The following is a 25,524-nucleotide window of genomic DNA, read 5'->3' as shown; positions in this document are numbered from 1 at the left end:
GCTGAAAGAAGAAAATGTAAACTGCCCAATATTCCTGACTCATGTGTGGTCTCTATTTCTCATCATCAGCCATATATAATACTGCCGTCATGTAATTCTACATTTGTCCTGTAGTGGCCACTGCAGGGAAATTACTTACTCCAGGAAACACAGAGTCCTGTGGCGATCATTCGATCACTGCGGCTTCTCTGAAGGCGATTGCCTCTGATGACATAAAAAATCATCTGAGACCTAGAAAGAAAACATTACCATGTAAACCATTTTCTGTTCTAATCTTATGAACGGAGAGTGTGGGATTCCTCAACTCTTTCTGCTCCATACACAGATTAAATATAGAAGAGTGCGGCCATCTGTACCAGCTGCTGCACGGGCAAATCATATATTTAAATGGCACCTGTTCCCGTCATTCTTCAGGGTCTAATTATTAGGTATTTTCTAACAGTGCTGGATACAACCGGACTGAAGTCTGTTACTCAGGACTGCAATGTGGACACATTTTCTGCACTTATATTACTTACATTTATAATAATTGACGACAACTGATAAAGCCGCCATTAAACATCTATAATTGTTGTCACCCAGCTTTCACCTAGACATAAAAGGCAAATCTGCTTTATACTCCAGTGGCGGAAAAGCAAGAGACGTATCACAGTATATTTGTGCCGCCTGATGGCGGCTTTACACAGATTAGCACTCGAATTTGGAGGAGGGCAGAGCTGGCGCCAGCACCTGGGGATCCAGGCGGCTACAGAGGCTCATGGCCTATTGGGAGGCCTACTGTGCCCAGATTCCAATTTGTGGCGTATACCTGCACTGCGTGTATGGAGCGAACGCCGGCTCTTTTATACAGGTGGCACCCAAATCTAAATCTATCAGGGAGAGCACCGATTGCAGCAGTTTAACCTCTTAGGTGCCGCTGTCAATTGTGACTGCGGCATTTAAGAGGTTGGAAATAGAGAAACATGTCGACCCCACCGGCGACCTTGCAACATGATTGCAGGGAGCCAAAGTAATTTGGCAGATGAGAGGCGTATTGAAGGCTTCCATGTCTGCCATGTTTATACAAGCCCATAGAAGATTGGAAATCTTACAATATTACAGTGTAAAGAACAAGAGATCAGAGGTTCAAGTGCAATAAAAAGTGTAAAAAAAAGGGAAAATATTTGTTTTTTTAAATGTAAAACTTCGTATCACTCTGCGTTTTCTGAAATGTAAATAACAATAAAAATAAAATAAAATGAACATATTTAGTATTGTGACGTGTGTGACTGTTGGAATTCAGCAAATGTCAGAATATTTATCGAATGGCGAAAAAATTAAAAAAAAAAAGTCGAATTGGCAGAAATGCTGTTTTTGTACTGCAAAAAAAAGCATGAGTTGTTACAGCTCTATCACATGGAAGATGAGGCGGAAAAATGGAAAGCAAAGAGTGGCCAACCAGGACACAGGGGCCTGCATGAACCGGAAGCTGCCCAAAATGCAAAGCTTGGATAGATAATATTTGGATTTCAGAACCCCCCCCCCCAGTCTCTAACAGACAATGCAGCTAATCAGGAGTTAATTTTTGTGGTTGTGAAGAGGAGACTGAAGTTTTCAAAAAAGTATTTAATAAGTTTTAAAATAACTCAACCTTTGCTGCTTTCCCTCCACTCCACATTCTGGAGCTCTCAAACTTCTCAGGATTGTACTGACACCTCTAACCTCAAGTGTCTGCCTGGCTTTTGTCCTTGTCTTGGCTGCTTGACTCCTCTCATTAAACAGGAAACTCTCCTCTCCCCCAACATCATCTTAAAGGAGAAGTAGCGGAAAATAGTTATTACAAACAATGCTAAAACTAGGATCGCTAATTTTAAATATCTAATTTCTGCATCAGATTATTACAGTTTGATATTACCAGTCCCCAAGACAACACTCCCTGCCCCTGTGCTCTAGCAGCAGGATTCAGTATAGCAGTGTTATCATAGGGACGATGGGTCTCGTCATCTTAACCAAGAAGGTTTCTTCTCTCACTTTTCTAACATGTCGTAGGAGAAAGCTTCTAATAGGATATCCAGTATAATAAGTTACATGGCTCTGGACAAGAAGTGTTGTCATAGGTACACATACAGAACAGAGAGGCTGTTTTGATGTTTACCTGTAAATATCATAAGATACTATTAAAATATGCAACAATAAACCTTTCATATGAATTTATCATGGAGGTAATCTTTTTTTAGGTCTGTATCATGCCCCCCATGATAATTGTCATTAGTCCCGATAGTTCTGTAGGTTTATCATTTGTGACAGATCATAAAACTTAAAAACACCAAGAGTGAAGGACGAGGTCAGCTCTGCTACATCGGCTATACTAGTTTGGAAACATAGCATTGAGCTTCTCAGATAAGGGCAGGTGGTATACTACAAGGGGGATACTCTGTTTCCAAATAAAACCAGATACATTGTAACAGTGGAAACTTTTCGTTAACCCTTTCAGTCCAATTTGAAGTTGGACTGAAAGTTATGTAAAGCTCTAAATTATTTTTTTGGGGACGTCAGCTGTTTCCATTTCTCTGATTTTCGAGTCACCCTTTCCTTCTCAGGGGCCTGGGAAGACATTGCAGCTGTTCATAAGACAATCAGACATGATACTTACTTGCGGCATGGGATGGAATAAGGGGGTGGGTGTTAGGGGAAGAGGTGGGAGCACTGGAGAGGGAGAGGAGGCGTCTCATGACACTGGTCAGGGACATACAGTACAAATAGATCCCAACTTTCGGTCTTGACCATTTAGCCCGCTTCCATTCAGAGCCCGACCTCTTGGCTCATCTCATCGAAGCAACTGCACGCCAACCACCACCATGAGCCAGTCATACTCCTCCAGTCAACGGGTGTCTTCCTACCGCCGCACCTTCGGCGGTGCCTCGCCATCATTCTCCAGAGCCTCCTTTGGATCTAAAGCGGGATCCGCCAGCTCCCTCTCCTCCAGAGTCTACCAGGTGTCCCGTTCCTCCGCAGTCCCAAGTCTCTCCAGTTTCAAGTCCACAAGGCTCGCCCCAGTAAGAGCAAGCTATGACGTCCTGGATTTCAGCTTGGCAGACGCGATGAACCAGGAGTTCCTCCAAACCCGAACCAATGAGAAGGTGGAGCTGCAGGAACTGAACGACAGGTTTGCCAATTACATTGAGAAGGTGCGCTACCTGGAGCAGCAGAACGCAATCCTGGTGGCCGAAGTCAACCGGCTGAAAGGAAAGGAGCCGACGAGAATCAGCGAGCTGTACGAGGAGGAGATGAGGGAGCTGAGGCGTCAGGTGGACATCATTACCGGCCAGAGGTCGCGGGTGGAGGTGGAGAGGGACAACCTAGCAGATGACCTGCAGAAATTAAAACAGAGGTGAGTGACTGATGTCGGAGGAAAGACTCAATATAAGAGATGGATGGATGGGTGGGTGGGTGAATGGATTGATGAAAGGATGGAAGGGTGGATTGATGGATAGATGTGTGGATGGATCGATGGATGGGTGGATGTGTAGATACATGGGTCGATGTGTGGATAGATGGGTGGATGGATCAATGGATGGATAGGTGGGTGGATGGATGAGTGGATATGTAGATAGATGGGTGGATGGATGTGTGGACAGATGGGTGGATGGATCGATGGATGATGGGTGGGTGGATGGATGGATGTGTGGATAGATGGGTGGGTGGATGGATGGATGAATGGGTGAATGGATGTATGCGTGAATGGGATGAGTGGTTTGATGTATAAATGGGTGGATGGATGGGTGGATATGTAGATAGATTGATGGATGGATGGATGGGTGGATGGATGGATGGGTGGATAGATGAATGGATGAATGGGTGGATGGATGGGTGGATGGATGGATGGGTGGATGGATGGGTGGATGAGTGGTTTGATGTATACATGGGTGGATGGATGCATACATGGGTGGATGGATGCAAGAGGTGGTTGACTATAAGCATATGACATCATTTGTACTTTTATGGTACATTTATAACTTGATATTGAAAAAAAAGAGAAAAAATATGAACTTAAAAGCAGAACTGAGTTGGTCATGACCCGATATAAGGTGAAGCATTTACTTCATCTTCATCTTTGATGATCAGGTAGAAGTGACAGTCTGAGCTCTGCTATATCTCCGTACAGAACTACCCAACAGTACATTCGCATTTAGTCTTTTCTATTTATACTATGACGGTAAAGGGTTAACATTACCTGTTCGCTGTCGTATACGCCATCAGTGCTATTTCCACCCCAAATGTCCATGAATCTCTGCAGCCCCGGCTCCTCGCCCCCCTCGCCGGCTCCTCGCCCCCCTCACCTATGGTCCATATCTCTGTAGTCACCATATAAGGTCCTCACCCTTCCAGGAATGCGGCAGCGGATACAGATATCAGTGGCAGTGACTTCCTCGTCCTGTTCATCTGAGGCCCTGACAGAGCGATAATTTTACATTATGACTTCCCCCATGATTCGTCCATTCCATAATGTATAGGAGCATAACGATAGAATTCATAGATCAGTGCAGTTATTTCATAGCTTATCTGAATAGTTGCATATTTTAAGAAAATACATAGTCAATTTGAACAATCAGCGCTGCAGTGTAAAGCATGAGAAAGAACGGCCAATAGGAAGCCTACGTTGTATGTTGGATAGCTTCATTCCTCTCTGATTGGCTTTGAGGGATCACCTGACCTCATCTAAATTAATACTGCATCACAATGAGTTTTATTACATTCCTTTGTATGTCCCGTGCCCCCTGTTTAGGTAGCGAAGATGCAAAAGTGTCCGCATGCAGGAAGAGACTGAATGGTGCACGTTTCAGATTCTCTCCATTGAGGTCTATGAGAGTTACAGAAATATCTAAATTATATCCAAATGTTGCCGGCCATGATCTAATGTGTGCAGACCCCACCAGCGTTGCCCCTTTTTTCATGGGTAAGCGGTGCAGGAGATATCAGGCAGCCATCCGCTTCTACTATAGATGCAAAATGTACATTGACTGCAGCAAAATGCAGGATAAATGCTCACACATGTCACTAATATAACAGGTATGGCCGCCAGAGATTAACCAATTGTTTTACCTAGCAAACCTGGCCGGCGGGGACCGGCCCCAAAGTCTTACAATGATTTTCCACCCTGTAAATGTATGTCATAGTAACAGCACAATCGTTGGGAATTCTGACCAGTAAGACAAGGTCTGCAGGACCCCTCCAAGCACCGTGCCCATTGGGGTCCAATAGCGGCCACGTCATAGGGATCCCCACTACAGATCAGATAACACGTGACAAACTGAGCTCTGCTACATCTAACAGATTTACCGCCGCAGGGTCAGGCATGACACATTGACAATTGCTATGCATTAAATGCCACCATGTGTCGTCCCAAGGACAGCTGCGTGTTCTGGCCCGGTGCCGTATTTCATGTGACGCCCCAAGGTCACATATATTATACTCCTGCCCCAGTGAAAGGGCAGGGTGACATATACTCAGCCATTATGACCTTTAATTGGCATAATCTAAACAAACACATAGTTTAATGAATGTTTGCCATAATTTCCTTTATGCGCCGGAGCTTACAAAGTCGGGCTCTCAGTCTGGCGGAGTCGACTTTTTATTTGTGTCCCGATATAATATGACAGAAGCCACTGTAAGACAATCACATGGCCAGCGGCCACGATCGCATCTGATTATGGGGGAGTTTGGAGCTGGACTTGTCACTGGGTCATTCTACTTTTAAAACTTGTTCAACTTGACATTTAAAATCTACATTTGCAAAACTTGCTGGAAATGACATAAACTGTAAATTTCCCCCCTCAACAGGCTGACATACAGTGTAAATCAGTCCGTCAGTCAATGTTTTTATCAAGTTGGTGAAAATTCTATTTTTCCGTTCATCTGGATCCTTCATCTGTTACTAGGAGAGCGAGGTGACCCTCAATATTTCTGCAATTAAAGAAATCCCCACCAAACTTTGCTAGAGACCTGATTAGCAAATCTATCTGTACTTTATACAAAGGATTTTCCCATACAGGGGAATGAAAACAAATTCTATTAAAGAGAACGTCCGCAACATTTTCAGAGGCAGTGCAAGATAATGCGTGTGACAATTACAACGATACCGGTCTTGTCGAAATCCGTCACTCCATTGTGGCAAAAAAAATAATAATTTAGACTGCAAGTGCACAGCAGGTATTTCAGTGCACTTGCAGCCCATGACTTCCTCCAGTGCTACATTGTTAATTGCTGCGTGACATCACTGGAGAAATATTGTGCATGCACAGTAGAAGGCTAAGGATTTGGGCAACACACAGAAAGCAGCGGAGGAAAGTGAAGAGAAGCCATGGGCTGCAAGTGCATCAATATGCCTCCCCGATGCACTTGCAGTCTAATTTGCATATTAGTAAATTATAAATTTTGCCTTAATCTAGGAACAGATGAGGTTTCATTGCAATTCACGCACACTGCCCTGTCCTGCACAACCTCTGGTGTCGATATATAGCGCTGACTGGTTCCCCTTAAGTTTGAAAAGCGTCAAGCAAAACTTGTATAAGTGCAGTAAAAAACTAGTTACGGTACATTTAAAAAAAGCTTTTTCAGATGCTTTGTGTCTGACTCACTTGCATTTTGCACGCTAGCCTTAATGAGGGAAGCTCTGGAGTAAGATGCACCAAATTCATTAAAAGGCTCGTACCTCTAATAAATTTGTCACATCTTTCAACTGCTGCGCCACCGCCAGATAATACACCGGCCAGGAATTTATGGTACATAGGCTGAACGGTATTTACAGTGCTGGGGCAACCCCAAGGACAGGGCTGGTTTTAGGCAAAGTGGGGCCCTAGGCAAAAATTGAAAATGGGGCCCCAAATGCTAACATATGTGCACATCACACAGAAACATTTCGGTTGTATTTACATGCGCTGAGTTCAGGCCGCTAAACGAGTGTGATCGACAATATTGAAGTTGTTCGCTTGTTTCCCGGCCTCTTTCCACTGGCTGAGGAGGAATAATGATGGGACAGAACAATCACTAATAGATCAATCTGTCTCCATACAGTATCATGTTATCAGCAGCATATCTGCAGTTTTCACCGGGCGACGTGCTGCTGAGAACAATGATTTTTGTTCCGGCATAAACAATCCAATCACTCGATGAATATGCAACATTTTGCTTGTTCAGTATAATGCACCCCATAGTCCACCATATGGTATAATGTGCACCACAGTCCTCCATATTGTATAATGAACACCCCATAGTCCTCCATATAATAAAATGTTCCCCATAGTCCTCCATCTAGTATAACACACTCCCTATAGCCATCCTTACAGTAAAATACACTTATCAGTCTTCCATATAGTTGTATATACTCCCCATAGTCCTCCATATAGTATAATACACTCCTCATAGTCCTCCATACAGTATAATACACTCTTCATAGTCCTCCATACAGTATAATACACTGTTCGTAGTCCTCCATATAGTATTATATACTCCCCATAGTCCTCCATATAGTATAATACACTCCTCATAGTCCTCCATATATTAAGATACACTCAGTCTTCATAGTCCTCCATACAGAATAATGCACTCTTCATAGTCCCCCATATAGTATTATATACTCCCCATAGTCCTCCATATAGTATAATTTCACTACTCAGTCCTCCATATAGTATAATACACTCCTCATAGTGCTCCATATAGTATAATGCACCCCATAGTCCTCCATGTAGTACAATTCACTTCCCTTAATATAATGCACCACATAGTTCTTCATATAGTATGATGTATTCCCCCTAGTCCTCAATACAGTATAATGCAGCCCATATATAGTATAATACAGCCACCTCATAGAGCATAATGCAGCCACTCCACAGAGTATAATGCAGCCACCCCACAGAGAATGCAGCCACCCACAGAATATAATGTGGCCCCCTCAGAGTATAACGCAGCCCCGCCATATAACATAATGTAGCCCCTCCATAGAATATAATGCAGCCCCCTCATATTATAATGCAGCCCCCATAGAATATAATGTAGCCCCCCACATAGAGCATAATGCAGCCCCCTCATATAGTATAATGCAGCCCCCATAGAAAACAATGTAGCCCCCTCATATAGTATAATGTTGCCCCTTCATAAAGTATAATGAAGCCACCCCTTAAATTATAATGTTGCCCCCAATAGAATATAATGCAGCCCTCTATAGAATACAATGTAGCCTCCTCATAATACTATAATATAGCCCCCTCATATAATATCATGCAACCCCCCTCATAGAATATAAAACAGCCCCCTATAGAATATAATGTAGCCCCCATAGAATATAATACAGCCCACCTCCCCATTAAAAATAATGTAGCCCCCTCATAGAGTATGATGCAACTCCCCCTCAGAATGTAATACAGCCCCCCATAGAATATAATGTACCGGTAGCTCCCCCCCAGAGAATATAATTCAGCAACACAGTCCAGTATTCACTCACTGATATTTTTTTAAATATAACACACACAATCCTCACCTCTCCTCCTTGTTTCCCGCGCTGCTCCCGGCTCGGCTCTGTTCTCAGCGGCTGCACTGCCCGGCACACAGGTGTGCAATGAAGTGACGTCATCGCGCACCCGCAGCATCAGAGGCAGAGGGGAGTGATGGGAGAGGGAACGTCATCTGACGCTCTCTCTTCCATCATTGCTTTCAACTGTATCGTAATGATGCCGATATAGTTGAATGCGGGGGGGGGAATCTGTGCTATTGCTGGGCGGGCCCCCCTGACTCATGGGCCCCATAGTGGCTGCGTGGTGTGCCACTATTAGTTGCACGTCACTGGATGGGGGCCCCTGGGGGAGCAGGGACCCTAGGCAGCTGCCTAGTCTACCTGCCGCTAAAGTCGGCCCTGCCCAAGGATTGGGGGCAGTTGGCATCATATGGGGCAAATATTTTTAAGGTTCCGAAATTAAAGTTTGGGAGTTTTATATATCAAAAATAGTAGAGGGAGAAAGAAAAATATAAAGCAGAACGCGAACTCGGTGAACTCTAAATATATGTCAACCTCCGCTGGCTCGTGTCTCACTGACAGTTGGTTCACCAAGACAGCTGACACATAAGTCACATGAGACAGTCTGTTAAAGGGCCACCAATCCTGGGGTCTCATCTTCATTGACTATGCAGGTGACTACAACCTATTGTTCCCTGTTATGAGCCACTCTAAACTAGAGATCCGATGGTAGTCTAGTAAAATCTTTTCACCATAACCAATACCCTTATTTCCAATGCATTGGTATGGGACGGCTATCCACCTCTTATAATGCTGGTGAATTTAAGCGTACTGTCTCTTTAAAGCTCTGCAGACGATAAAGGATGTCCTTCCCATTATGCAGAACAGACACAGGTCACTGATGTCAGGATGAAGGGGAGCAGACAGTGGAAGCGTCTGGGTCTGCTCCCTACATGGCGAGTGGGGCCAGATTCTCAGACAGAATATACGAGCTGTGGCACATGAGCTCATACCCATTCCTAAAATAAGGGGAGTAGTGTCTGCAATGGCCTTAATAGGAGAAAAGACATGGGCATCCATCTAAAATATCTATGTTCTTTTGTATTTGGCCAGTCCGTCATATTACCAGCTTCCTCACCGCAGGATCAATGCTAAATATTACATCACAATTACGGTACAAAGGACTATGTATAGTGGCATGTAAAAGTTTGTGCTCCCCTGGTCAACTCTAGAGTCTGCTAAATCTTTCTGAAGGTATTTTGCAGTCAAGCAGGGGTTCTGATTTGCCTCTCTAGCAATCCTACAAGCAGCTCACTGAAATTTTGCTTGGTCTTCCAGATCTTATCTTGACCTCCACTGTTCCTGGTAACAGCCATTTCTTAATTACATTTCGAACTGAGGAAAGGGCAACTTGAAAACGCTTTGCTATCTTCTTATAGCCTTCTCCTGCTTTTTGGGCCTCCACTATTTTCAGAGTGCTGGGCAGCTGCTTAGAACAACTAATGGCTGCTGTTTTTTGGCACAAGGTTAGAGGAGGCTGGGTTTTTATAAAGCTGGGAAATTTGCATCACCTGGCCTTTCCTAATGATGATAGTGAACAAGCTATAACCCCAACAGGGTAATTAAGTTCTGAAACCTTGGTCAAAGTTATGTAAGCACACAAATCTCCAAGGGTGCCCAAACTTTTGCATCATCCCATTTTCCTATTTGTAATTTTTAAAATTAAAAGAAACAAAAAGTCAACATATTTCTTTTTTTTTACCTAAAATACAAAGGAAATGTATCATCTTTAACTTTAGGATTTTTTTTAGATAATTTCATTTTCAGCTTTCTTAACTGGTAATTTTGACCAGGGGTGCCCAAACTTTTACAAGCCACTGTACACTATCCTCTAGATAAGTGATAAATGTAAGATCAGTTGGGGCTCGACCACTGGACCACCTACACTGAATGTCAGATAAGGAACCCCACTTTCCCCCCAGTCAAATGACTATGGAGAGTAGATTGAATGGAGCAACAGTTCAGATCGATCTTTCCTCTTCAGTCAAAGCCTATGGCAGTGATGGAAGCAGCCAAGTTCTATCTATCAATCTATAATCTATCCATCTACTGAATGGATTTGTTCCTTGATCCCTTGATCTTTTCCTTCACATGTTACACAGATCCTAGTGTGAAGAATAAGATGACTGATTTATTATCCTAGTAACCGGTTCGTTCTGATCTGTCTTTTTCAGGCTGCAAGAGGAGATCCAGCTTAAGGAAGATGCCGAAAATAACCTGTCGGCCTTCAGATCTGTAAGTTGTATTACCGGTGATTAACCCTCCGATCTTTTCTGTGTGTGATGTGACCTTAGATAATTCACTTCTCTATCTCTAATCCCTCTACTTCTGTAAACCCACCATTTTTTTCATTTCTGTTTCCTACCGATTTACGGTAATACATTTTTTTTTTCTTCTACTTCTTCAGGATGTTGATGCTGCCACCCTGGCCAGGATCGATCTGGAGAGGAGGATTGAATCTCTGCACGAAGAGATTGCTTTCCTCAAGAAGATTCACGAGGAGGTAAGCAGATCATGAAGTGGACTCCATGACTCCAACGTAGTTCTTTCGCCAGCCTTAGTCATTAAGAAGGTTCCACTGTATCTTCTCAGGAACTTCGGGAGCTGCAGGCACAACTACAAGAACAGCAGGTGCAGGTAGAGATGGACGTGTCCAAACCAGACTTGACTGCAGCGCTCAGAGACATCCGTACTCAGTATGAGAACATTGCTGCAAAGAATGTTTCAGAAGCTGAAGAATGGTACAAGTCCAAGGTAAGGTCCACACTTGGTCCATAAAGTTAAGTTCTAGGTGTGTTCATACTGTTAAAAAAAACATTGGTTGAAGTCTCACTACCGATATCTTTTTCCTTCAGGTTTCTGACCTCAACCAGGCTGCACAGAAGAACAATGATGCTCTCCGCCAGTCCAAACAGGAGCTGATGGAATACCGTCACCAGATCCAGTCCTACACCTGTGAGATTGATGCCCTCAAGGGAACTGTAAGTATCAGACTAGACTAGTCCAGGGTTCCCCAACTCCAGTCCTCAAGGCCCACCAACAGATCATGTTTTCAGGATTTCCTTTGTATTGCACAGGTGAAGCAATTATCCCCTGTGCAATACTAAGGAAATCCTGAAAACATGATCTGTTGGTGGGCCTTGAGGACAGGAGTTGGGGAACCCTGGACTAGAGTATCAAATCTTGCAGCAAAATATTTACAAACCTTGGTTCTTGAAAAGATGATGATGCCTACAAGATTTCATTTCTTCCTTACATGACCTATGGAATGTGTAATAAAGTTCCTGTAAACTTGTGATGGTGGGTTGTCATCTGACCTTCTCGGAAACTTGGCCAATCATCTCATGCCTTGTGACTCTTAATTTTTTTTTTAGAATGATTCCCTGATGCGCCAGATGCGAGACTTGGAGGAAAGATTTGCCGGAGAAGCGGCTGGATACCAAGATAGCATTAGCCGGCTAGAGGAAGAAATCCGTAACTTGAAAGATGAAATGGCAAGGCACCTCCGCGAGTATCAGGATCTGCTGAATGTCAAGATGGCATTGGACGTTGAGATTGCCACATACCGCAAACTTCTGGAAGGAGAGGAGAGCAGGTGAGGAGGCCGGAGGCACCACTAATAATTACAAATTTGTCTACTAATCCAAAGAACCAAACACACAATGTCCGTAGATATTTGATGACATTTTTTCCATTTTTTTCCTCGTTTTGGTAAAATCTGGAGAATTTCGAATCTCCATACTCAGGGACCATTTAAAGCACCACTCCAGCATTTTCTTTATTACAGCTCTGGAGTGGTGCTACTACTGTAAGTTCCCTTCCCCTAGTCTTATACTCATTAGTTACCGTTGTAATATTGTAGATAATTTTGTCTATAATACTGTACTACTTATTAATGCAAATTAATTATATCAGATTGAAAGAGTATTTATTCCAAAGACCACTAATAAAGCAATTCAATTGCAAAAGATGGATTAATGCTAAGCACTGAATATCTGATTTTTTATATATATATTTCAATATTATAGACGAATAATAATGTGGTGAAGAACGGTTAATCCCAGGCTTTTAATAACTAGGTGATATTTTGTTATTTTAGGATCACTCTCCCTATCCAGACGTATTCAGCGCTGAGCTTCAGAGGTGAGGCTTATGGTATAATGTAACAGGACGAATATCTGTCTGAATGGAAGAATTCATTGGTGTCTCCGTCCAGTGATTTTCATTAGTGACATTGCCTATTTTTTTTGGCAGAGACAAGCCCAGAGCAGAGATCATCTGAAGTCCACACCAAGAAAACTGTCATGATCAAAACCATTGAGACACGAGATGGAGAGGTGAGAACACGATGACATGGGCAGAGATAACTATTCCGCAGCACTTTACAGTCATTGTCCCCATTGGGGCTCACAATCTTCCCTATCAGTATGTCTTTAGAGTGTAGGAGGAAACTAAAGAACCCAGAGGAAACCCACACAAACACAAACCTGCAAACGTTGTCCTTGGTGGGATCGGAACCCAGGACCCCAGCGCTGCAAAGCAGCAGTGCTAACCACTGAGCCACCGTGCTGCCCAGTAATCCCATATGAGAACACAACAATTTAATACTAGAAAATAACCACTATCATGTCCCCTGTCATACCCAAAAGCTGCCCCTATCACTCCTTCATAACCACAAACGTCCCCATCTCATAAGAATGAGTAAAAAACTGCTACGAAATGCAAAACCTCTCTTCTCATACAATGTGTGACTCCTATGTTATGTAATAAGAAATCTGCACTGCTCATATAATACAACGTGTGCCTAGAAAGCTGCCCCATGAAGAAATGCCTCTACCCTTACAGAACGTTTCACCGGAAATCTCCCTGATTTCCCACAGAAGCTGCAGCTCTTCACACATCATTTATAGAATTTTGTCTCCGGAATTAACTATTTTTCCAAAACTACTTTTGGAAACTTGGCAGCAATGCTTGGACTCAATGTCAGCCAAGAAACGAACGGAATGGGAGTTGCGACTCGCGAGCCTGCGATCTAGAAATCATATTCATGATAGCAGCTTTGTGATCGGTAATCTGAATTATTATTCCCATCATGAAGATCAGATTGATGGCACATGGAAACTTTCAGTAAGCATCACATTAAATATGGTCGGATGGTAGGGTACGACTGACCTACAATGACCATCCCCCCCAAAAAACTGCTCTTTAATGGGGAGATTTATTATATATATGGCAGGGAATTACATCAGAGCTGTGACATGATTGGTCAATACTACCATTAAAATGTAAGATTACTTAAGAGTTAAAGAAGTTTCCTTTATTTTTTCTTTACATTTATGAGCATAATATAAAGAAGTATGAATCTAAAAATGACATCAAACTATCATGAAAAAGAGAAAAATATTATTTACATCACCTAACAAGAAAAATATTGAAAAATTACTGAAAAAGTGCTGAAAACGTGCCTGAATGGTGGAAAATATTTGGCTATTTAGTTAGTTATAATCCATGGATAGCACTTGAAAGCAGCAAAGACAGATCTTTTAGGGTAAGTTCACAAAAGGCATTTTTTCAGCGTTTTTTTTTCTGCAGCAAAACCTGATCTCTTGACAGGAAAGAAGTTGCAGGAAAAAATCAGGTTTTTCTTGTGTTGTTTTGCTCCCTTTTTATGTGTTTTTTTTGCTGCAGTTTTGGCATGCTAGATTTCTCTCTTATGCATGCTGATAAAGTTTAGTGTCGAAAAAAAAAAAAGTCCTATTCCATAGAATCAGATTTTGGCACAAAAAAAACGCAGTAAAATCTTGATAATTGCGTTTTTGGTGATTTTTTTTTCAGCGTTTGTTCACCGCCTATTTAATTCAGTGGGTGAAAAGCGCTGGAAAAACCGTGAAAGAAGTGACATACTCAATTGCGCAAAAAAAACAAACAAACATGCAAAGCCAAAAATACTGATGACAAAAAAAAAACAATGTGTGTGCATGAGATTTCTGAAATCTCATAGACTTTGCTGGTACTGTAAAATGCAGCTGAAAATTTGCACTAAAAAAAGCAGCAAAAAAGCCCAGTGTGAACTTAGCCATAGAAATCCTAAACTAGGACCCCTTCTAATTACCTAGAATACCCTAATGAGGAATGCGAATAGAGATTTTATAATCCTCTTTAACAGTAACGTCATCAAAAATTATGCAAGATCAGTTCACTTTTAACTCAACGGTTAACATTGTCCCATTACTAAAAAACATATATTGTGCCCTATTTGCTACTTTCTGTACCCCTTCTCTAAATGTTTCACAGACGTTTTCAGGTTTGAATCTACAATTATTTGCTATGGTCTAAAGCTGGACCTTCTGTTGAGTCACTCATGTCGGCTCAGTTACATGGTCTCATCCTGCTTTTTATAGTCACTGCTGAATATACATGGGGACACACGGAAAGGGCTTCAAATACTCCACCGCAACGCTCTCTGACATGGAGAGAATACAACAGCTGCTCCCTAAGAGTTTCTAAAAGTAAAGGCACAACAGCTGAACTCCAGTAAGAGATAGACATTTACAACAAGGGATGAAATATGTAGTGTACGTCCGCCTCAAAAAGAGTCAACCTGCCACATTGCATCATATGGAAATGGCACAAAGTAAAAGCTCAAATATCACACAGGGACTGCTATGGACTCTATTATAAACTTATGGGGACCGCCATGGGGTAATAGCAAACTCAAACTATAGTTTGCTCCTTACTCCTTTCTTAATTTGTACACTCTCCTCCTCTAGTCACAAAGTTGAGAGTTATTATACCTTCTGTCCTACGAACAGGGAAAGAAACAGGTGACACAAGTCTGATCTCAAGTGCTGTGGACTCACTTAACTAGATGATTTGTATATCATGCCATCTCATGTTTAGCTAATATATACGCTCAATGCACACTCAGACAGTTTGTCAACCATCATATGGTGTCTTCATGTACTAGAACAAGAACCTACAGATAAGTACAATATGAATGTGTAATGTGGCCGTATTCACTGACCCTCATAAAATATACAGTATATTCATTTCACTGGTGCTGCTGATGGGGCTATGACAATCTCAGTGGGACCGTAATGGGCTCATGATGAACCCCAACTATAATTTGCTCCATGCTCCTTTGTTCAGATTGTAGATGTTCCCTTTCCACATTCAGTATAATGTTAAAAAAGTTTTGTGGTCATATTGTCAGTCTCTCCTACAAACAGGTTCAAACAAACAAATGACACAAAGTGTTTTCTCAGGATACATAAGTGTGGTGATGTGGGACTTATATAACAAGCTGATTGAAATGTCTTAATTCTGGATGCTGAGGCACCCAATGACACAAACCATTAGACACTATGTGCTTCAATAAACAGTATAACTAAGGATGATATAGTACAACATGGACTTGTAATATGGCCATGTGCATGGATCCTTATAAATGTACATAGATTTTCCCTATGTCCTTCAGCAGGCATGGAAATAGAGGAGCAATCAGTAATGCAGAATAGTGCTCTTTCTATCATCGGTCTACTTTCTCTGTAGAGACGTTAGTAATACACACACATACTTCTCATTGCCCCAGCAGAACTGAGCACCTTATGGTTCCTCTGGAGCATTGGTAAGTCGCACTTGGGCACTTTCCTCTTCTTGCCTCTACTTTTTTTGGCCACATCACGTTTCGATTGTCACTCATTAGAGGTTCTGCACTCTGTTCACCACTTTCCACCTTGTATGTATTTTACTATTGTAGATCATTGTGCATCCCCATACCTAACCCTCCACACATGCACTGCTCCTCTATGGCTGTCTGGTCAGAATCTCCGCAGATGACAGTGGTCCAATGATGCCTGTGGCAATATAATGCTTTACGTCTGCATTTTTTAAGGAATGATCCTCAGCAACAGGGTTTTTCTACAGATCATTGAGATATTACATTTTACCAGGGTTTGACAGACCCACCCGCCCTCATTGGGCCCAAGCTATATACTGTATATATGATCCCAGGTGCCTAGATTTTGTATAGAGGATGATCCCACAATAATTTCATTTGGTTGGCGCCAAGTAACCACAGTCTGATCCTGCATATCCCTCATGACTGGACATCACTGGACCATTGTTGCCTAGGACTAGGCTTTCCCATCTTCTATCATGCTGGCCACTATTTTGCACTTGCACAAGTTTACTACTAATGTAATAAGTATTGAAAATAAAAAAAAATGACAAATTCACACGGATTGCGCTTGGACAGAATTTTCTTCCGCGGACAATTCATTTTTGTTACAAGGAGCCCATCATAATCACAGGGTGTCCTACTTATAAACCCTCCAGTGATCAGTGGTAATCGTTGATTGAACTTGAAACCATATTGTGCAAATCTCCTGCAGCGCCACCTTGCTGCCATCATTGTAATCACCAGACTGTCTAAGCAATGCTAAGACCTCTCAAATAATAGACACTATAGACGAGTCTAATAGATGGGGACCTGCACTAGGATACCCCACTAATTTCCTAGAGACCCCTAACAGCATATTTGGGTTCTTCTTCCCATGTTCCCTGCAGCAATACTGACATTTTCCATTTGCATCCGCAGATTGTCAGTGAGGCTTCCCAGCAGCATCAAGAGGTCCTGTGAACGGTCCCATGAAGATGGACACCCCGAAGGAATGACCACAGAGCACAGCCTGAGCAAAACCCTGCTGGACCTAGGCCATCTCATGCTGTATCCTCACCACACATCTCCACCACACGTCACTGCTTCTCCCCCAAATCATGGACTGCCAGGGGCCCCCGGTGTGTTTAGGCCACCTTTCCCCCCCACCTCCTGGAGAACAAATGGCCCTTATGGAGGTTTCTCATCATTTCAAGAGAAATAAAGTAACCAACACTTTCACAAACCATGGCATTCCCATTCATTTCCCAGGGAACACAACCACCATGATCGTGTCTGCGCTAATCCCAGTGATGGACCCCACTCTACTTGACCTCATCTTCCCATTTGTGGGGTCACATTACCCTGCCACTGAAAATTCTAAACCTGCTTTTTTTTTGCAATTATGGTTCCCTTTTCCATTATTTTATTGTTTCTGGGTCCCTGAGAGATTCTTCCAATTGGATATTATTTAATAAACTGTTGGGATACTACAAGTCCCAAGAATCTGCAGAATACTATGGCATGCTGGGACTTGTAGTATCCCAACAGCTGGAGAGCCATAGACATTACAGCACCATATTTGCCCCAAGATGCAGATGCAGCAGCCTGTTGTACCCCAGCTCCTGTGTCTGGCAGCACAAAGGTCTTTCTTGCCGCAAGAGGAATCAACAGTGTTACAAATGGCACATGGAAAATGGGTGATCTTACATATTTAGTGTTTGGACCTCAAAACATTCAGCTATATCTATGCACTTCCAGAAAAATAGAATACTTTATAGCGCTACCTAGTGGCTGGTCACGTGTATTGCACCATAGTACTTGCTGCAGTTTAATTTCATTTATTTATTTTACTCACATTTTTTAGACTAAAATAAATATTTACAAGTGCGCAGACACAAAGCCAGGGAATTTAAAGTTATGTACAGTAAATGAGATGGATTACAATGTACAGTAGTCCTAACACTGTATCTAGTAGATAAACCGGATAATGGATGTGACTGGCAACACTGAAGCCGAATGTGGTTGGAAGAGAACATCTATTCTTCTTTACTGCTCTACATCAATGGTCTCCGGCTTTCCAGCTGTGCAGAAACTACAACCCTGACCATGCCAAGCCATCAGAGCATGCTGTGAGGTGTAGTTACAAATCACCTGGGGGGGGCGACAGGATGGAGATCACCGCACTAGATCAATGACATATTCCCCCAGTCTGCTGAGAGTAGTAGTCTCACTACAAGTGACACTGCTAAAGAAAATGGAAGTTGAATGTGGTCTGATAGTAAGGCATGTTTAATAATTTGAAAGAAATTAGAACAATATGATTGCTTCCTGCCAGAAACTATGCCACCCTGGTCATCAGGATGTGCCAGGTACTGCAGATCAGCTGCACTTAAATACATTAACACTCAGCTGCAATACCACACACAACCTGTGGACATGGGTGGTGCTGTTTTGGCAGGCGAGTAGCCAAGTTTCCATGCACGACACACACACAATACACAATACTTATACATAGTGTACATGAATAAATGTATCGATCTTCCGATCACTGTATCTGCCTCTGTTATTTCTTCTGGAGAAGTGTGGAAAACTGGTTTAAAGGGCGACTCCAGCTAGATTTCTCTTCGAACATCTTGAAAACTTGGAGATAGAAATTACCAAAAGTTATAGACCCAGGAGACAGTAAGGAGTGCAAGGGTGCATGCACCATAGAGGCAGAGAATGGCGCTGCTGTGGGGCCCTTAGAGGAATGGGGCCCGGTAAGGTAAGACCCATTCCCTTTTTGTGTTTAGTGGACCAACATCCAAACAGGAGGGCGAAGAAAGGGCCCAAAGGTCATAAAATGGGCCAGACACTTCTATCTTGGTTTAAGAAACTTGATACCATAATGATGTTCTGGTATAATGATTGTGATCACGGAGGATGCGGCAACCGGGGAAGGGAGGGGAAGGCGGCTGCCAATGACCACAGCTGCTTTTATCAAGACCCTCACCCTCATTGGCACCCTGCCCACCACCACTACTCTACAAGGGTCCCATCATGGACAAGCAAGGAGGTCACTACACTGCACAGCCTCCTGTGTCAAGATGAGGATTCCAAACTGATCAAGGACATCAAACAGGGGATTCCCACTTATCTAGCATACACATATAAATGTGCACAAAGGTCAGAAAGTAGCAGGTTGTAGGTAAAATCTTTATGTGTGGGGGACTGCTTCTGTACAGTATATCCGCCTATGTCCAGATCCGGATTGTCTGCACATACCCTTTGGAGTCATAGTGGCTCCCAGGCTCAGACTGGCCCACAGGGTAACAGGGGAATCCCCCGGTGGGCCCCTGTGCTTATCTGGGCCCCCTACCCCATTGTATGGTCAATACTTGGCATAATTCATTTGATTCACTCTTTACAGAAAAATGCAGTATATCATCACTCATTCACCAAACTATCCAGTTTATTATTATATAGAGATAGAGGTAAATTTGTGAATGAGGATAGTGTAATATTTGAATGCAGGTGAAAAGTGGCCCCCCACAAAGTCAATGTTACTGGTGGGCCCTTGGCACCCCAGTCTGGTGGCTGCAAACAGAGCAGCAATCACACTACTGACATCCAGCATTCCCAGTTAACGCTGATGTTGCCCAGTTGCGCCCTCTAGTGCTCAGTTTTCGCTCTGCAGGTCTGCAGCTTTTGTTTTAGAAAAGTTTTCATGAATTTTTTCCTGCAGGCGTGCTCCCTTCCCTTCTGCAGTCTCCAGGTTGGTGTTTTGGCCACTATTTTAATTAACCCCTTAGTGACAGAGATAATTTGCAGCTTAATGACCGGGCCAATTTTTACAATTCTGACCACTGTCACTTTATGAGGTTATAACTCTGCAATGTTTTAACGGATCCCGCTGATTCTGAGATTGTTTGTTCGTGACATATTGTACTTCGTTAGTGGTACAATTTCTTCGATATGAATTGCGTTTATTTATGAAAAAAACGGAAATATGGCGAAAATATTTAAAATTTCACAATTTTCAAACTTTTAATTTTTATCCCCTTAAATCAGAAAGATATGTGACACATAAATAACATTTCCCATGTGTCTACTTTACATCAGCACAATTTAGAAACAAAATTTTTTTTGTTAGGAAGTTATAAGGGTTAAAAGTTGACCAGCGATTTCTCATTTTTACAAAAAAATTTACAAAACCATTTTTTTAGGGACCACCTCACATTTGAAGTCACTGAGGGGTGTAGAGAAAATACCAAAAAGTGGCACCAATCTAAATAATGCACCACCTCAAGGTGCTCAAAACCACATTCAAGAAGTTAATTAACCCTTTATGTGCTTCACCGGACAGGAACTGAAGCAATGTGGAAGGAAAAAATGAACATTTAACTTTTTTTCACAAGCATTTTAATTCAGAACCAGTTTTTTTTATTTTCACAAAAGTAAAAAGAAAAAATGAACCAAAAAATTTGTTGTGCAATTTTAATACGCTGATACCCCATATGTGGGAGTAAACCACGGCAGAGCTCGGAAGGGAAGGAGCGCCGTTTGACTTTTTCAATGCAGAATTGGCTGGAAATGAGAGAGGACGCCATGTCGTGTTTGGATAGCAACTGATCTCCCTTAACAGTGGAAACCCCCCACAAGTGACACCATTTTGGAAATTAGACCCCCAAGGAACTTATCTAGATGTGTGGTGAGCACTTTCAACCCCCAAGTGCTTCACAGAAGTTCATAACGTAGAGCCGTGAAAATAAAAAATCATATTTTTTCCACAAAAATGTTCTTTTCGGCCAAAAATTTTTAATTTTCCCAAGGGTAAAAGGAGAAATTAGACCCCCAATGTTGTTGTGCAATTTGTCCTGAGTATGCCGATACCCCATATGTTGTGGTAAACCAATACTTGGGCGCACGGCAGAGCTCAGAAGGGAACCCAGTAACATAGTGACATAGTTATTAAGGTTGAAGGAATACTTTAAGTCCATCTAGTTCAACCCATATAAAGTAAGGAGCACCATTTGACTTTTTCAAGGTTTGGAGATCCTTTATGTACCTAAACAGTGGAAACCACCCAATTCTAACTCCAACCCTAACCCCAACACACCCCTAACCCTAATCCCAACCCTAACCATAACCCTAACCACAAACCTAACTCTCTCACACTCCTAACCCTAATCCCAACCCCAACCCTAGAGCCAACTCTAACCATCACTCTAACCATAAACCTAACACACCCCTAACCCTAATCCCAACCCTAACCATAACACTAACCACAAGCCTAACCCTAACACACCCCTAACCCTAATCCCAACCCTAACCCCAACACACCTGTAACCCTAATCCCAACCCTAACACTAGCCCCAACTCTAACCACTAACCACAAACCTAACCCTAACACACCCCTAACCACAAACCTAACCCTAACACACCCCTAACCCTAATCCCAACCATAACCCTAACAACAACCCTAATCCCAACACTAACCCTAGCCCCAACCCTAACCCCAACCATAACCATAACCCTAACCACAAACCTAACCTTAACACACCCCTAACCCTAATCCCAACCATAACTCTAACCACAACCCTAATCCCAACACTAACCCTAGCCCCAACCCTAACCATAAACCTAACCACAAACCTAACCCTAACACACCCCTAACCCTAGTCCCAACCCTAACTTTAGCCCCAAACCTAACCCTAGCTTTAGCCCAAATCACTTTAGGCCAACTCTAACCTTAATGGGAAAATGGAAATAAATGCTTTTTTTATTTTATTTTTCCCTAACTAAGAGGATGATACAGGGGCGTTTGATTTACTATTTTTTCATTTTCATCAACATAAACCAAAAGGAAAAAATCTATTGCTGCCAGGTGCTGGCTGGCAGATCTCGGCGAGCACACTGCGCATGCGCCCGCCATTTTCTCCCAGAAGAAGCCGGCGGCCCAGGGGACTTCAGGGGGGCTTGCAGGGACGAAGGAGGTACCAGGGGGGCTGATTGGGGGACCTTATTTCTCTCTTCTCTGATGTGCGATCACATCAGAGGAGAAATTAAATGGCAAATTGGACTTTTTTTTGGTCGCCATTATACCGTTAATAACTGCGATCGCAACATCGGGGTTGGTAAAAACCGACCCGAATCATGTTCTCTGGGTTCTCTACTACCCCAGGCAGCTGAGACCCCGGAGAAATTCCGACGCTGGGAGGCGCTATAACCTTAAACATCAGCGCCGTTAAAAAGCGGTGCTGTGGTTTAAATACCCTTAACTGCCGCAGTTATAAGGCGTATCGGTGATCGTTAAGGTGTTAATGTGAATTTAATTGGAAGCCCCTTTCTTTATCCTGTTTTCCCCCTCCTCATTGATAACAGCAGTTCAAGATGATATCGCTGAAATTTTAGATTTTTTAAAAGAAAATATAGGAATTTGTTTTCTAAAGTCTACAAACGCATTGGGGTAAAAAAGTAACACATTTAGGCCTAAAAATAGGGGCATCCCACATCACTTTGGGTCCCCTCTTTTTAATAACCAGTAAGACTATGCAGACAGCTGCGAGCTGATATTAACAGGTTGGAAAGATCCAAGGATATTGGCCCCTTCCCAGAATAATAACACAAGCTCACGGCTATCTATCTATCATCTGTCTATTATCTGTCTATCCATCTCTTATTTATCTATTAATCTATCTCTGTATATAAGATTGCTTTATTAGTTTGTAAACTGGCTTTATATGACACAGATAACTACTGTATGTAAAAGTTGACGTTAAAAATGCTTTGCATACAAATGCTAGGTGAAAAAATGTTGCATTGTACTCGTATGACACTCTTTCTACTTTTCTGGATCAACATCGGACAGATTTTTTATACGGTAGCGTCACCCCAGCCCCTATCTAAGGCCACGGTCACACTATCAGTGTTTGGTCAGTATTTTACATCAGTATTTAGAAGCCAAAATCAGGATCTCCACAAATGGTGACTTTTCATTTATATTGGTGTCAGGCACCCCTGGGTCACAACTCCCCGGCACATCCTCCTCCTCATCGTAGCATCTTCAATGGAGAAACAAGGCGGAATCTGCCCTTACTGTATATAAAACTCATTGCCTTCCTTTGCCCCATTTCCAATGGATTTCAGTGTCTGGTTTTTACCGCACTGGTTTTCTTTTTTTTCCCATTAGTGAAGGCTCCAAACAGTTGTGGCCAAAAGTATTGACACCCCTGCAATTCTGTCAGATAATACTTAGTTTCTTCCTGAAAATGATTGCAAACACAAATTCTTTGTTATTATTATCTTCATTTAATTTGTCTTAAATGAAAAAACACAAAAAGAATTGTCCTAAAGCCAAATTGGATATAATTCCACACCAAACATAAAAAAGAGGGTGGACAAAAGTATTGGCACTGTTCGAAAAATCATGTGATGCTTCTCTAATTTGTGTAATTAACAGCACCTGTAACTTACCTGTGGCACCTAACAGGTGTTGGCAATAACTAAATCACACTTGCAGCCAGTTGACATGGATTAACCCCTTCACCCCCAAGGGTGGTTTGCACGTTCATGACCGGGCCAATTTTTACAATTCTGACCGCTGTCCCTTTATGAGGTCATAACTCTGGAACGCTTCCATGGATCCTGGTGATTCTGGCATTGTTTTCTCGTGACATATTGTACTTCATGTTAGTGGTAAAATTTCATTCAAATAACTTGCGTTTATTTGTGGGAAAAACGGAAATTTGGCGAAAATTTTGAAAATTTCGCAATTTTCCAACTTTGAATTTTTATGCCCTTAAATTACGGAGATACAGCACACAAAAAACTTGATAACTAACATTTCCCACATGTTTACTTTACATCAGCACAATTTTGGAACCAAAATTTTTTTCTGTTAGGAAGTTATAAGGGTTAAAAGTTGACCAGCGATTTCTCATTTTTACAACACCATTTTATTTTTAGGACCACATCACATTTGAGGTCACTTTGAGGGGTCTATATGATAAAAAATACCCAAAAGTGACACCGTTCTAAAAACTGCACCCCTTAAGGTGCTCAAAACCACATTCAAGAAGTTTATTAACCCTTTAGGTGCATCACAGGAATTTTTTTGAATATTTAAAAAAAAATGAACATCTAACTTTTTTTCACAAAAAAAATACTTCAGGTTCAATTTTTTTTATTTTACCAAGGGTAACAGGAGAAATTGGACAAGTTATTGTGCAATTTGTCCTGAGTACGCTGATACCTGATATGTGGGGGGGAACGACTGTTTTGGCGCATGGCAGAGCTCAGAATGGAAGGAGCGCCATTTGACTTTTTCAATGCAAAATTGTCTGGAATCAGATCGGACGCCATGTCACGTTTGGAGAGTCCCTGATGTACCTAAACAGTGGAAACCCCCTACAAGTGACCCCAATTTGGAAACTAGACCCCCCAAGGAACTTATCTAGATATGTGGTGAGAACTTTGAACCCACAAGGGCTTTACAGAAGTTTATAACGTACAGCGGTACAATTAAAAAATCATATTTTTTCCACAAAAATGATCTTTTCACCCCAATTTTTATTTTCCCAAGGGTAACAGGACCCTAAAAGTTATTGTGCAATTTGTCCTGAGTACGCTGATACCCCACATGTGGGGGTAAACCACTATTTGGGCGCATAGCAGAGCTCGGAAGGGAAGCAGCGCCATTTGACGTTTTTGGCTGGAATTGAGATCGGACATCATGTCGCGATTGGAAAACCCCTGATGTACCAAAACAGTGGAAACCCCCCACAAATGACACCATTTTGGAAACTAGACCCCCTAAGGAACTTATCTAGATGTGTGGTGAGAACTTTGAACCCCAAAGGGCTTCACAGAAGTTTATAACATAAAGCCGTACAATTAAAAAATCATATTTTTTCCACAAAAATGATCTTTTCACCCTCAATTCTTATTTTTCCAAGGGTAACAGGACCCTAAAAGTTATTGTGCAATTTGTCCTGAGTACGCTGATACCCCACATGTGGGGGTAAACCACTATTTGGGCGCATGGCAGAGCTCGGAAGGGAAGCAGCGCTATTTGACATTTTTGGCTGGAATTGAGATCGGACACCATGTCGCGATTGGAAAACCCCTGATGTACCTAAACAGTGGAAACCCCCCACAAATGACCCCATTTTGTGAACTAGACCCCCCAAGGAACTTATCTAGATGTGTGGTGAGCACTTTGAACCCCCCAGTGCTTCACAGAAGTTTATAACGCCCGGGCATGAAAATAAAAAATTCATATTTTTTCCACAAACATGATCTTTTAGTCACCATTTTTTTATTTTCCCATGGGTAC

At 42.3% G+C, this 25,524-nt stretch overlaps 1 protein-coding gene and 1 long non-coding RNA gene across 3 annotated transcripts in view; one reads left to right on the top strand and one right to left on the bottom strand.

Annotated features, from left to right (window-relative positions):
* Positions 1-2,765: 2,765 nt before the first annotated feature.
* The window catches only part of LOC141049240 (uncharacterized), a 32,066-nt gene continuing 9,307 nt past the window's right edge, over positions 2,766-25,524 (bottom strand). Inside the window, exon 2 of the long non-coding RNA XR_012220300.1 lies at positions 2,766-3,350. This is a non-coding gene — a long non-coding RNA (uncharacterized lncRNA). The remainder of the gene's footprint in view (positions 3,351-25,524) is intronic.
* Positions 2,838-17,451, top strand: DES (desmin). Of its 2 annotated transcripts, XM_073545459.1 has the most exons (10): positions 2,838-3,370; positions 10,723-10,783; positions 10,956-11,051; positions 11,141-11,302; positions 11,404-11,529; positions 11,923-12,143; positions 12,648-12,691; positions 12,803-12,885; positions 16,143-16,175; positions 17,148-17,451. In XM_073545459.1, exons 1-9 carry the CDS (start codon positions 2,838-2,840, stop codon positions 16,146-16,148), a joined length of 1,332 nt encoding a protein of 443 aa, XP_073401560.1. In that variant the 3' UTR covers positions 16,149-16,175; positions 17,148-17,451. The 2 variants fall into 2 exon arrangements, with proteins under 2 accessions (XP_073401560.1, XP_073401559.1); XM_073545458.1 differs by lacking the exon at positions 16,143-16,175.

The sequence above is a fragment of the Dendrobates tinctorius genome, unplaced genomic scaffold (assembly GCF_039654945.1).
Source record: "Dendrobates tinctorius isolate UK_male_01 unplaced genomic scaffold, ASM3965494v1 ptg000143l, whole genome shotgun sequence".
In the NCBI taxonomy this organism is placed as follows: domain Eukaryota; kingdom Metazoa; phylum Chordata; class Amphibia; order Anura; family Dendrobatidae; genus Dendrobates; species Dendrobates tinctorius.
Note: the sequence above shows the minus strand (reverse complement) of the source record. Positions and strands in the feature narration are given on the sequence as shown.